This window comes from Zonotrichia albicollis, chromosome 3, assembly GCF_047830755.1.
Source record: "Zonotrichia albicollis isolate bZonAlb1 chromosome 3, bZonAlb1.hap1, whole genome shotgun sequence".
NCBI lineage: Eukaryota > Metazoa > Chordata > Aves > Passeriformes > Passerellidae > Zonotrichia > Zonotrichia albicollis.
Genome location: NC_133821.1, coordinates 48437256 through 48452618, shown reverse-complemented (window position 1 = coordinate 48452618; position 15363 = coordinate 48437256). Strand labels below are relative to the sequence as shown.

Sequence of the window (15363 nt, the reverse complement as noted above, 5' to 3'; positions counted from 1 at the left end):
ATGAATTTTAGAGTTTGAGGCTAATTTTGAATGTTAGTCTTAAATTGGCTGACTCCTAGGTCTCTACACCTGTTCAGACATTAACATTGGAACAGAAATAATTTGGATTATAAAATCTGGCAAATTTCCCTCCTTAGGCTTCCAAACACTGGGTGAAAGACTAAATAAAAGAATAGCTACATTTGCATGCCTGGTGAAATGCAAAGCTGAAGAGTGAAAAGTGGCTACACTCCTCAGTCTTGTAGTTTGCTTCTGGTAATTTCATTGCTGGAAGCATTGTGCTGATGGCTTACCTGTAGTGATAACTTCATAGGTATAGGCCCTAAATAAAAAAAGTGTGTTAAGTCTCTGGAAAATCTGGTAGATTGAATAAATAAATACTTGTGGATTGTGTATTCACGCAATGTGCAAAACCAGGCAACATAAACTTTCATATGCAGCTGGAAACTTAATTGGTTTCATGACTTTTAAAAGCTTTTAAACAGATGGAATGTGTATTACTGCAGAGAGAAAGAAATATTAAAAAAATCTGGAAATGAAGTCCACGCTACTGCAGAACTGTCAGGCACTCAGAGCATACTGCATATTTGGTTCCAAACTTTCCCTGTACTTCTGAACTCCCAGCACAGCTTTGAGGCCTCAGATCTCCAGAGACAGACTATTGCATTGGTTGTGTAGAACTGTGCTTTGTGTGGGTTGATAATGTTTGATTTTCTAAGGGTATCCTGCTAGTCTCAACATATGTTGTGAATAACTCTTTTATTCTTTAATCTTCAGGACTACTTCTGAAAAAATACTTGACACATAATCTTGTGGGATTTTTTCCCTATATTTTTAATGAGCCTTCTGTTCTGTTTGTACTTAACATTAAAATTTACTGTTTCTTTAATTGCAGTTTAGTCAAGCAGGGAGTCTTTCAATGGATAGCTTTGGAAACTGGCAAGATTTTCTTTTGTTATATTAAACAGTGTTTTCACGTTCCATAATGTTCTCAATTCAGCAACACTGAAGCACATCATAAATTTAATTAGAAGGGTTTTCTTAAAGCACTGTTTGGGCTGATAAATAGAAATATTAAGAAGTAATTTTCCTAATGATATAGCAGAAGTATTTTGGGACTGTAGCACAAGACTCTTGACTATTTTTCACTTTCCTTTTGTCTTTCCCTGGAATAAGAACTGCATAACTTTATTTACCTTCTTCATTAAGTAACTGTCATGACTAGAACCATCATGAGGTATTATCAAAAGCAATTAGAATCTCCAAACAGATCCTCATTAGGGACAAAAAGACATCTAAATCTATTTCAATTGGTTCAGAGTTTAATACTTTTATTGCTCTTTTTGTTTGTGATCTAAATAAGTTTTGATTATCTTGGGTAAGTAGTTTTATCAAAAACTTTTTTTGTATGTTTCCTTGCCATAGTTTACCTGTTTTGGAATTGTGATTTGTCAATATTCTTATAGTTGTATGCAGAAGATGTACTGAAGCAAAGAAATATATATCTTCTGCACTGAAATAAATCCTTCTTAACATTTAATTCAAACAAAATAAATTCAAATTAAAGGGCAAAGAAACTTAAGCTCCAAAACCTATTAGCAAATAATGCAAAGATCAATGGATACATTTTTAAAGGTTGAAAATAAATTGAAGTTACAGATTGGTTAGGGTTATCATCTATTCCGGATGAATGTGTACTTCCATTGACTCATTTCAAGCTGAACTGCTTCAAGTTAAGCTGATTTTTAAAAGTTGTGTGTATATCTGTGTCTTGAACAAGAGCAAAAACTTGGGAAGTCTGAAGTCTTGTCTAAGAATGACTTGAAGCATATTTTCTTGCTTGGGATTACTTCCTTCCTTATGAAACAGGACACAAAGATAGTTTAGCTGTGTAGAAATGTGTACTGGTGACTTATTTCAAGAGACTTGTGAACAATTACTTTAAAGAATAGGCTTGCCTTTACACTGTGCTCTTGCCACATGGTTCTCTTAAACTGCTGCTAGGACATGCATCAGACATTATGCCCTTCACTTGCTGTGGGGAATGAATATGTTGGTGAATCTGTTGCATATGTCAGCACTTCTGTGACAAACAGGAGTGACTAAACTGGGAGGAAGGTTACATTAATACTTCTCATATCCCAGTTACCAGAGTCCACCTTAGAGTGGCATGGTAATGCATAGTACTATATTTGTCCTATGTAGAAATAGACAATATAGCTAAATTATCATCACCACTGAGGGGAAAAAAAAAAAAAACAGACCAGTAAATAACAGCTATTTTGCAGTCAAAGAACTCCATACTGCAAGGCTGTAGGCTTTGAGAAAGTAAGAGTGAGTCTGGACTGCTTTTAGTACAATATTGCAGGAAACTTGCAAAGTTGTAGAGAGGGAAAAGGGATTTTTTATTTTAAAAAACTACTTTTTTTCATTCTCATTCACCCACGTGTTCTCTCTTACTCATATATTAGTGGGTGCTGCAATTTGTGTCGCCATTGTCTAGGTAGGAGCTGGGAGTGACACTAGCAAACGCCTAGCATGTATTTTTCATGGCTTTGGATTGTTCCTGATGCTGAGGCCTGGATGTGACTGTTTCACTCTAGAAAAGTTGACAGTAGCTGTAATTTTTGTTTCTTCATCGTGTCCCACCTTCAAAAGTCATTAGCAATTGCTGCTGATTTTTTTCTACCTCTGTTTTTTCTTCCCTTGCTGCAGTTTGTTTGGGTTTTTTTCCTTGTTTTCTTAGTATTTTTTCACCAAGACCAGGTTTCTTGACAATAAACTGTGATGTCAGTATCTTGATGTTGTCAACAATTGTCATTCTTTTATGCTTTCTTATCCTTTCTTCCAATATTTTAATACCCTTAACTTCCAATTCACATTTATTTATACCTTGTTTTCATTACAAACCTCCACAATTTGTTACTGGAAAGAAGGTCTCATAGCAACAAAGAAATGACAAACTTCAATCTGCAGCTCCTATTGTAGAGCATGTGTCTTCAGAATGCTTTTTTTAACGGGTGCTTACAGTGATTTGGACGCTTAGAAGAATTTCTTGTAACAAGATCTTATCAAAGAATAGTGTGCTTCGTATGACCTTCTCTGGGCTACAGTGGAAAAGAGAACAAAACACACATTTGTGTGAAAAATTTTATGCTAATGAAGGCAGTTTAAGAGGCTAAAGCAACTTAATTCAAACACTGTACACTTGCAATGTAATATGGGCTACAAGAGAAGTAGAACTTTATTAAGATGGCAAAATTGTATCTTAAAGATTTTCAACATCCCAAAGGAGATTTTGTATTTTAAAAAACTGTTTGGTTTTTTGTTTTGGTTTTTTTTTTTTTTAATTCTCATTCACCCACATGTTCTCTTTTACTCATGTATTAGTAGGGGCTGCAATTTGTGTCCCCATTGTTTAGGTGGGAGCTGGGAGTGACACTATCAACCACCTAGCATGTCTCTTTTGTGGCTTTTGAATTGTTCCTCATGCTGAGGCCTGGATGTGACTTTTTCCACTCTAAAAAAGTGGACAGTAGCTATATCTTTTTTTCCTTCATCCTTTCCCAGCAAGGCCAGACTTCACTATTTTAGAGCCAAAATTATGTGTTGTAGAGTTCAGAAAATGGTAATATCTGTAAGAAAAGATAGTGGCAATAATAAGGCATAATGAAATTGGTTGGTATTTTGCCTTTGATTAGAGAAAGTCTAGATCAAATGTTGTTTTTTTGTTTTTTTAATCTAGAAGATCACGGAATGTGTCACACTGATATCTTCTTTGCTAGGAAAGGTGATAAACAGAATCCACACCTAGACTGGTATTTTTGCAAGGGATGCCTTGTAAACCTTTCCTAATGACTGTCCTCCTTTGCTGTTGGCAGTGGTGATTTGTCTGTTCTCTCAAATGCCAGTAAGCCAAAGATAAAGGAAGGACCTGAGCAGCAGGTATGTAATCTTCTCTTTATCTCTCCTTCAATATTTCAGGAGTTTTACTTTAAATGTGGAGCACACCCAACGGCTGACAGTGAAACATCTGTGGCTTTGAACCTCGTTACAACAAACAGCCGCTGTATCACGTGTATAACATGCACAGATATTAGGTAAGTACAACAAAAATTGTCAGAGATGTACAGTCTCAGTCTTCAGAGTACTTATCACTTCCAAAGAACCTCTTTTTCTTTGCACATTTTCCTTTTTAAAGGCTGGGATTTTTTTTCCCTGGTAGCATGGTGAAAAACGGGTCATATTTTCAGATGTGTTATTTGTTTAGCTGGTAAAATTGCAGTTCATATTTTTGCACCTTCATCATGTTGCAGGTGGAAATCTGACTGCTTTGGTTCTAACTAAAACCTTGAGAGCTCAAGATACACAATCTTTAGTGTAGGTATTTTCTGCTAATATGTATTCAAGAACCTGGGAAAGAGCTGGATTTTTGAGGGGTCAGGCTGCTCCTGAAGAAATTAACTTCTTGGTGTTTGTTCTATAAATCCAAGTGAAATGCGTCTGTTCTCATGTTTGTGTTTATGGCAGTTTGAAATACTGTAATCCATCTTTGCATGTGGTATTTGAGCACATACATTCAAGAATATCCATTACTTGAGAATGCATGGATTAAAAACCAATTGCCCAAAAAAGACAGCTATCATTGTAGTGAAGAATTACCTGAAACACATTTATCTACTGATTAGGAGATAGTTTATATGAAAGTGTAAAGAGAATTGTGAAATGGTAGTTGTTGGTCAGAAGGGAGAAACGGGAAAGGACACTTGAACCCTTGTAGTGATTCATGTGGTGTGTGTCTTCTGGAAAGAGCTGGTTTTGAAAGCATCCTTTGTTTAACCAGTTCTGTAAATACACAACAAAGACCAAATATCAGTCTCTGTGAAATTGGTACGACAGCATTTTGCAGCAAGGGTGCTGACTCAGGTACTCAAAAGTGGCTGGTTCTCCTGTCCCTTCTAAAAATTCCCTGTGCAAGAGAATGGTTTGGCTTACTGAAGTGCAGGCCCCTAGAGCATGCCTGCACTGCTAAATACAAGAGGGCCAAGGGCTGATGCCCAATCGCGAGCCAGATGGAAATGCCTGACAGATGTCCTGCACAGAGCTGTGTCACTTGTGCTTCATCACAGCCAGCTTGGGCTGGTTGTGGAGCTGCAACCCAACCATTGTAGATCTGCAGTGAAAGTACACTTTTTATCCTAGCAGTAAGATGGAATGGAAAAAGGTTATTCATGTCACCATATTTCCCGTGTGGGACCCAGGAAGTTACAGAGGAGCTCACTGAAGAGCAGCAAAGGGGTAAAACTTGCTGAATTCCTGAGATTTTTGGAATAAACAGTACCTATCTCTGGGACCTGGGTTCACAGGGCTCTCAAGAACTCTAAGTATTTCTAGACTTCAGGAAAAGTTCTCTGTTCTGAGAATTTAGTGTGGCTTTTTTTACGTTGTCTTGAAACAAAAAAAAACCACAACAAGCATAAAAAAATTCCAACCCAAAAACAAAAAACCAAACTCAAACAAACAAAAAAAGAAACTAAGAAAACATAGGAAAAAAACTTGTCTAAAATCCCCTTTCTGGGTAACATTAAGAGAAGCAAAATGTAAAAAATTTGTTCTCTCTCATCATGTCAAAACATTGATACACATTTCTATGATAACTCTAAATTTTTGAGAATGTATCCATACATGAAATTCTGATTATCTTTCAGAGTTTTGATTTCTTTTTTTTTGAGCTGTAAAAGCCACCCATGCACTTTTGTGTAATACTAGACGTTTGTAGGTGATACCAAAACCCAGGATACTATTTTACCATTTTATTTTTTGTACAGAAAATCCTGCAAGTTGTTAAAATAGAATTTCACATGTATCTTTGCGTGGATGACATAATTTTCCAATTAAAGCTGTGCAAGAAATTGCTTTAGTTTCTGGTTTTGTCTTTTACCAGTTTTAAGGAGGATCAAATGTAAGTTCAGACCATAGGAAAGAGCAAGATCATGCAATGAAAACATTTATCAGTTATGAAAAGGTCATTCTAAAATCTTGGGCTACATAAAAAATCTCCACTCAGTTTCTTTTTTTTTACTTTCTAATTCATTCTCCAACCTAACATTCTTGTAATCATTATATGTAATTCCAAGAAATTACATAAACAGCCATAATCTTTTTACTTCAGTTAAATTTATAGGTGATTGTACTGGAAATTACTTGCTAATATGCTTATGAAGTTGAAGAGTAGCATTTAGGGCACTCTGCAGCTTAGAGTATTTTGTGAAACCTACCTTCACCCTTCTGTAGCATTCATGTGAAAAAGAGGATTAACTGTATTCAGTACATTAGCTAGTACTCTGTATTAGCCTCACTTTAGTAAAATATGAAATTTGTGTCTGTTCTTCAAAGTAGATTTTTCTTCCTTTTTTTCTGGAAAAAAACCCAAACCAGCAACAGGACGCCAAACAGGAAAAGATGACAACGAGATACTATTTGCAATTTTCTTAAGTATTTTTGATTTTTGTTTTCAACATAAACCATATCTCTAGGTGTTTTCATCAATTTATCATTGACAGTTAGTCCACCACAGGCAGAGTAATTAAGTTCCAAGATTTTTGGCACTTGTATGGTTTGTACATTTATATGGTTTTAGCAAGGTTAGCAAAGCTTATACAAATCTTATATAAGGCAGTAGTGTACTCTGCTATATAGAAAAAATACAAAGTGGAAGCAATGATAATCTATTGCCAGTTTTTATCCTTAAGTTTACATTAGATGCATTTAGTTTGCCTTAGGTTTATATTTTATATAAATATTTTCATGCAAGTCTGACCACTGTAGTAAAATAGTTGGAAGCCAAACACCCTTGCAGGGCTATGCTAAATCCATAGGCAGTATTCCATGTAGTGTAATGCCTTCCAATGTATTCTGCTTATCTGCAGCAGAGTTAGTGTGAATTGGCAGCCTTTATGCATTTTTTTTCTATAGCATTCAAGGTGATGGGTTGCTATTCTGTGTCTTTGAAGATGCTTTAATAGGTTGAGCAAATGGCTGGAAGTTGAAACAAATACTAAAACTCTACAATCCTCAAGGGAAAATCTGCTTTTGTCAACTGTTTCCAGTAGAAATAACATCAAAAGGGGTTAGGAGTACCCCAGGGTACCCATAAATCAGGCTCAGGAATAACAGCAGTTTTAAGCAGTGTAAAAATAAAATGTGTAGAACAGAAATGCCTCACGTCATCTTTCATGAACTCGGTAGGGTACAATTCCTAAAGGCACTATTATTTTTAGCTTTCAGCAGATACAGATAAGTGTAAAAGATATAGGACATACTGTCACTTAATAGGTAGAAAGAATTCTCCAGAAGGAGCAATATTTGGTGTTGTGTTATCAGATATTTTTTTCCTTAATCTAATAAAACCTTGCTTTATAATCTTGAACAAAGAAATGTTTTGCTTTGTTTAAACATTGGAATCTTTTTATATGCTTTTCTGCTCCTTGGACTTTCTATTACAGGAGTTGGGAGTGAGAACTTCTGCTGGTGGTGATAGTAGTGCTGTTTACTCTTCAAGGGTAGCTGTGGTGCAATGTCTTTGTCACAGTTCTCTTTCCAGGCAAATCAGTTTGGACTGTGATCACATTAAATTCCATGGGCGGGAGAGTAATAGAGAAGGTCAGTACTGTGAGGGAAAAAAGTGAATGTACTATAGGAAGTCCTGTTGGAAATTCAATGGGCATCTCTCTTCTCCTTCAGACAATAAAGAATGAATGGCTGCACGTTGTTGGGAATAACAGTGCATTAATCTGGTCTGCATAGGGTTACTTTGGGCTTCCTAAGGTCCTCACTAGCTCTTAGCCAGCCATCTTTTTCAGTTTTGTTTTTTTTTTTCCCCCCAAAGTCAAAATACAAGTTAGACATATTTTCCTTCTATCAGCAGATTTTGACATTTTCCTGTCACTCCTGCTTGCTTATTTCCTCTATTTGTAGAGTCAGAAATGAGACAAATGAGGGTTTGTTTTTTTTTTTTGTTGAGTTTGGTTTGGGTTTTGGTTGGGTTTTTTTTGTTTGTTTGTTTGTTTGTTTTTTTTTTGTTGTTGTTTTTTAAATGGGATCATGTTCGTCGTAAATTGGTAAGGGATAAAATTGTTTGCTTCTCAAAAATCAGTGAATCTATATGTAAATTATTTTCTGTTGGGGCTTTTACCTGTGGGTTTTGTATGTCAAAAGAAGACCATCTCCCCAAGTTTATTATGGGGATTAGGGTTTTTCTAATTTCCTATTTTAGATTTTCATCTTTATGATGTTATTGTTGATATAGGTGTGCCATGTTCCTTATTGACCTATATTTTGTACTGTTTTGTGCATTAATGTTGTACATTGCTTTGAAGTAAAATATTTGTTGAATTGCAGTTTAAATATTGTTTAGAGAAACCTGAAATATTTTGCCTTGTCTTTCTTTCTTCTTGTAAAAGATATATGGTATTAATGCAGGTTACAGGAAAAAAAAAAGTATCAGAGGAGGAATATAGCAGTGACTATGACAAAAAGTGGATGAGGCATCAGGTCAGCCATGGCATGCAAAACCCTTACATTACAAATAATTACAGAATCTTTATTTGATTATTTGAATCCAGTGCTACAGCTGAAGAGACAATTTGCCAAATTCAGCTCTTGACAGAGGTCCGCTAATTAGCTCAATTGGTTAGAGTGTGGTGCTAATGCCAGGTTTGTGGGTTTGATCCCTGTACAGGCCATTCAAATAAAAATTGGACTTAATGATTTTTGTAAGTCTCTTTTGACTCAGAATATTCTGAGATTTGTTTGAGAACTATTAACATTTTCTTAGTGAAGAAGCTGTAGTGCAAGTTTGATTCAGGTCAATTTTGCTGTTATTTGGAGAGATTTTTATCAGGGACCTTTTGTTGTTTTCTGACATGAAAATGCAAACCATGCCCATTAAAAGACATTACTAATAGGATGTTTTCAGAAGAGCAAATAGCACCTTGTTCTAGACTTATAACTACTATTTCTCTTTGCTTCTGGGACATAGGATTCTAAATTTACCCTTTTGGGCCATTATAATCCAAGCAAGTTATTAAATCTATATTTAGCTATTCTTTTTTGAAGTACTTTTTCCCTCCCTGTAACCCTTCTTGATAATGTGGTCTCTGCTCCAAATCTCTGTTAAATTATATTGTCTTTATATACCTCAAGTAGTTCAAAGAGGAGTGGAAAAAGATTGTGCTAAGTATTAAATTTACTTTTTCTAAGCACTATGACCATCAGGGACAATGTCTACTGCTTTATTCCCTAATGTTCCTTAAATTAATGAGATTTCTTAAGAATCACTTATTTAAAGCAGGAAATTAGATATAAAACTGAGAACTGTTACTAATTGATTTAGAGCTTTTTTTTCCTTTTCCCCAATGAGGTAACTTATAGAATAATCTTGTTACAGCTGTAATATTTGAGTTTTGATACAAGCAAAACCATGCAGAGACAACCTTTTGTTGAGAATTTGGGTGATTTTTTGAAATGTGAACCAAGTCTGATAACGCCAGTAAGTGACCTTCATTTCCTCTGAGGTGCACACTGTGGATTTGAGACTCGAAGACTTGTACCATGAGCTACTGGAAGATGTGCCTTGTGCATGAAATTCAGTTGCCTTAATCTTTCTCTTGAGATGTAATCACTAGAAAACAGCAGCCCCCTATGGCAGTGACAGGACAGCAGTGCAGTTCTTACTGCTCTGCCCCTGAATCTGTTAAGTTCTGCACTGCAGCTGCAGCTTCAACACATCTGGGAACAGAAGAGTGCATGGGCACAGCTATTGCACTGTCACATTGCACATATCCTCTACCAGGGGACAAGTGAGGAGGATTTTATGCAACCTCACTCGTGTCCTATGCTGGACATAAAGAACAAATTTCTCTTCATCTGGGAGAATAAAGCCTGCCTCCCTTTCCTTCTTTATGAGGCTGAGGTTTTTTCCTATGTCATTCTCTTGCTTGGCATATATCTTAGTGTACAGTTGACAGGACAAATGGAAATTAATGTTTTGACTGATTGCTGATTTTTATTTTTTTTTTAATTTGCCCACATGTTTGTGAACATAAATATAATAGTGTGTGGTATTATCTTAGTGCTTGCAACAGCCATGAGTGAGGATTCTTATGTCACAAATGAAGTTCATTTCTGAATTGAATTTATTTCAGTAATGTGCATCTCTTGATACACCCGAGATAAAATAAACATCATGAATTTCATTTTGTGTTTGACATTTCACCTGAAGCCTGCAGACTCCAGAATTTTATCAGCAGGGTCTATATTATATGTTGTATGTTCTCTCTAATTTGTGGTGATTACTACTGCGAGGTGTTTTTGTAGATTTCTTCACTTAAGTATTTCATTCATCTTGTGAGACACAAAGACTTAAAAGTTTAAATTATTTGGGACGACTCAGTAGATTTAGTGTGTTAGGTATCCAAGTGTAACCACATCCAAGATTTCATGAACCTCGCTTCCAAAATATTCTGAAGAAACCGGAGTATGAATACTTGCATATAATCAATGAAAAATGATAGCTAATGAATGTTATTCTGTTCAAGTATTGTAAATTTAAATGAGAAAGTTAGAATTTATTTGCAAAGTCCAAGAAAAGCAGAGTAGCAAATGTTTTTAAAACCTTGTTCAAAGAGATTCTTTTGCATGCCCACAGTGTGCCTTTTCTCCCATAGATGTTTGCAGTTTCAGATGTCTGGGAATTTCTTTTCCTTCTTTTTAAAATGAATTTCTTAAGATGAAAGACAAAACATTTTCATCTCTGGTTAGTTTTGCTTCAGGCAAGGTTAGTAATAGCTGAATATTTTCACCATCTGATAGGGGTGTAGTGACCTATGAGAATTGTTATTGGAGGTCACAATCCACTTGTCTTTGGAGAGATATCTGTATTGCCAAGGCACCATCACAAGTAATACTAATTAGCAAGCCTCATCCTTTCAGCAGAGACCTGAGGTCTGAAGGAACAAGGTGAACAGATTGCAGAGATGTTCCTTTCAGGCCTCAACTGAGGCATTGAGGAATGGTTTTTGTAGGAATTCAGCTGTTGCCCTCTGCTGAGCAGCCAATGGTTTGGCATCATGCGCTTCTGTAAGGGGAAGCAATGGAAAGTGTTTGTGAAGGATGTGGTTGGCTTTTACAACAAAATAAGGAAACAAGAGTGAAAATATCCAGGAAACAATGAAGCTGCCCAGCAGCAAAAACCTAAATATGGACCCAACAGAATAATTTCATTTGCAGAAACTTAGGAAAGATTGAAAATAGCGGTATTGGGCAAATATGCCAGGACATAATTTCTGGAATCAAGTATGTGAAGGACTATGCATAAGACAAAGAACCTGTCATAACAAATAGAGAACTTTATGAAATGTTACTTTATACTTCATGGAGTCACTTAATGATCCTATATGGAACACTGTCTGCTGTCCTGGGTAGTGTCTTGGAGAGCTATTCAGTTCCTCAGTCAAATAGCTCCCTAGGAGTTGTTATCAGATTTCAAAAATGCATCATTCAGATAAACATTTTGATGGAATTTGATGGAAAGTGTTTATACACTGTTTTCAATTGATGTCTAGGGCAAGGTACTACTCTCAAATTCTATAACTATATTTTTGATGTGTAACAAATTTGGGGGCTTACAGGTACAAAATGTTGGGAAAACAAGGGAAGAATTGAGGGATATGTTGGATAAATGTGTTCATTTGTGTACATATAATAAATAGGGACACCTAGTGCTATATTTCTCTCTAAACCATGGTGTAGAATGAATTGTCATAGTAGAGTACTGACTGACAACATTATAAGGAAAATATTTCACACATTTTCTACTGACAATCTGCACTGAGCATACAAGCTCTTGGTACATTGCAGTCTTGATAGACCTGTAATGGAATTTAGAATTAGATTTTTTGCTTTTTACTTATCAGCTTATGATCATTGATAGCTCTCTTCCCTCTTGTTATTTCTTTGGATGTTGTTGAAGGTTGCTTCTGGAAACAAAACTCTTTCTGAAGGCAGTCTTAGAAAAAGTCTGTTCTTTATTTTGTTCTCTAAGAGAAACCAGTTAGGATCCAAATATTTTAGATTTTCAGAGAAATTCCTTTTTCTTCCTGATCAATGTCTTTGTATAAAACATCATTTAGTAAACTTTTAATTATATGTTTACTTCAAAATATAGCAATTTTGGAATAGTAAATTATTGCAATAATTGTGGTATACTGATAAAGTGTAATAAAAATTTTAGTGTAAGTTGTGCTGTGATGCACTAAGTTGTTTATCAACTAAGTTGCCAGTGCAAATAAAGTTTCCTTATAAAGGGAAAATCCAGGGCATGTTTCAAGCAGAAGCATAGAAAGTAAATTCAGTCCCTTAGTGGAAAATAGACAAAAGTCAAGTTAAATTGTTAATACCTAACTGTTAGGAAATTGATGCAAAAAGATGCTGATTTGCAGTGTGGTTTGAAAATAACAAGAAATACATCATAATCAAAATCAATCAAAATCTGTTAAGTTCTGTCAATATCTGTGACATAGTAAGGGAGCTGTGTGCAGACATTTGAAAATAGTTGAAAATGTACACAATTGATAATTGTGGGCAATTACTACTAATTTTCCCAGTACAAGTTTGTAAATGGTAGTGATGCTGCACTGGCATGTCAATGTAGGACTACTACTAGAAAAATGACACCAATAAAACCACATTTTTATATTGCTACAATCTCCTTTGCTAAGACTTGTACTTTTACTTGACATGTTTGTTTTAGTTTATGTTAAAGTAATTCCATATAATTGTACATTGAAATGCAGTAAGCACGATGAAAACAAGTACATTCATCTATCAAAACAGTTTGAATGATTTCTTTATATTTTGCCAATTACACTGACATGACTTTCTCTTGCTGAGTGAATAAATCTTACAGCTGATCTCTAAAGATCAGCTGTGACTGTGGTTGGACCTGCTCCTGAAAGAGATCAGTGGTAGTAAAAAGTGAGTAAAATAGTAGAGAAAATGTGTTGCTGGATAGCAAAATAAGGGAAAAATGATACCTACTGTACTGAAGACTACTCTCCTGAAGGAGTTAGCATAAGTGTGGCATTTCTCTGCAGAGATTTCAGAGGCTTTCTACCACAGCAAGCTTTTACAAAACTCTCCTCTGACTCACTTTTAGTTTTGTTTTCCTTCAAGGGTATGTGCTACTACATGTTTACTAAGTAAAATGGAATTTTGATTAATATATATTTATATATAATACATACGTGTGTGTATACATATATACATTCTTATGTATATGTACTTGTTTCTTTGTCCTTCTTCTCTACAAGCAATCTTCAGTTTTTTGAAGTGCATTACATTGATGAATGTTTTCCCCCCACGCTATTCTTATTTCACTTTACAAAGGAGACAAATCTGCCCATATTTCTGGTGAAAGTAGGAACCAGACAGTACTCTTTTGGCATGCAAATTCCATTTGCATTTTACAAATTACTCATTGTTTTTCTTTTGTTTGAAGCAACAAATAGAACATTCATACCACTTCCCATAAGGTATGTTGTGTGTAACCACTAAAGGCAGTGTCAGCCAAACAGCTGCCAAGAAAACCAGGGCCAGCCTACTGATGTGCACAGTGCAGGAAAGACGACTGCACTCAGCTGTCACCTCTGTGAAATCTGTCCAACCTCTTTGGAAACAGGCTGACAATGCTGATGTCAATCTTGAACTGCACTCATGAGCAAGACTATGCCTTTGCTCCCTATGGATTCTCTAACCTTGCTGGAGTTTATTGGATTTCCTGACAAAAGAAGTTATATTTATTCACTTTTGCTATATGTGCCTCAAAAGGTGTCAGAGCATGTCCTGATCAGAAAGCAGGTGGTGAGAGTGATGCTGCAATATGGTTCAGTCTGGTTATATAAAATAGAAAACAGTTTCACAAAGTCATTTATCCAGTTCAATGCATTTGTAATTTAATTTTGTTTTTAAAGTAAAATACCAAAACAAAAGAGAGAGCCCATTTTAAAGACCCTCATCATTGAAATTTTGAGAAATAGCTCTTTTTCTCTCTTGTCCTTCAAATATATCCATAATTTCAGGCAAAACAGTCATTATTGTTTTGTGAGGACATAATTATGCATGTATCTGCTAAATTCATTTTAATTAAAAAGACATTTCTTTCACCTTGACCCTTTAGACTTTGATTATGCAAACAGTTTTGCGGGTTTGAGTATTTTTTTTGTTATATAAGTGTGTGCAGGTTAAGACTTATGTGCTGCATAACTGCAGATCATTTTCACATAAATAGAACTGTGACTTTTTCCAGAAATAAGTATCTTCTACAGATGCACAGCCTGTCCCTCTTGCATTCAGCTGTGACCTTGAAAACTGATTAACAGAATAGTACTCTAAGGGATGCAAGGCTTCACATAAAGCAAGTGAAGCATGTACAGGCCCTTGAGGGGTGCTTAGAGTGTCTCATAGACTCTAATGGTAATTCCTTTCTCTTTTAAAGCTGTTAGGTGATTCTGGCTTGAGGCAATCCATAGTACTTTTCTCTTTAGTTAATTTTTGTGCTACAGATTTTATGAATTATCTTAGTACAACCTCTCTTTTGTGTTTTAAAGACAAAGTATGTCTTTGTCTGATATCTATATGTATGTATCTGGTATCTATATGTATGTCTGGTGTCTGTATGGCTAAGTGTCTTCTTCAGCCACTCAGGTATTTTGGGTTGTTTTATTGATTTTACATGCATAAACTTGGACACAGTAAGAGGATGAAAAGTTAAGTAGAGTTATGATTGTCTAAACCTGAAAACAGAGTGGTGCTTGTGAAAAGCATTTAAGACCTCATTTCTTTCAGCAGTAGGAGGGACTATTTGAAAATATGCCATTTTCTACATTCCAAAAAGTAGTACATTGGTAGTTATTTAGTAGCATTGACAAGCTTTGAAAACCTGATTTCAAAACATAATTTATTCATTAATTAGAGACTTGTAGATTATTGTACTTTTGACTTTCTCATTCTCTATGTTTGTATTTGAATTATGTTTTGGTTAATGAAACACGACCTTCTGGAAGTCAGAATTGAGAAATAAAATACAATTTAAAGCATCCAACACATCCCTCTCAATCTTGCTGCCAATTTTTGTGTCTTTAAAATCAAATTTATATGACATGAACAGGGGATATAAGGTATTATTTATTAAGTCATTAAACTAGTAGAAGGCATTAAAAGAATTTTTGCAAGCAATAAAATATAAAACAGAAGGCAAGACTGAATAGTAGCTCATCTTAAACATCTGTAATGTGACCAGGTACA

General features: G+C 35.4%; 1 protein-coding gene across 1 annotated transcript in view; it reads left to right on the top strand.

The window, feature by feature from the left end:
- The window catches only part of PRKN (parkin RBR E3 ubiquitin protein ligase), a 678920-nt gene that overhangs the window by 329278 nt on the left and 334279 nt on the right, over positions 1-15363 (top strand). The window contains exon 6 of the mRNA XM_014266682.3: positions 3985-4100. Coding sequence (XP_014122157.1) covers positions 3985-4100 — 116 coding nt within the window. The remainder of the gene's footprint in view (positions 1-3984; positions 4101-15363) is intronic.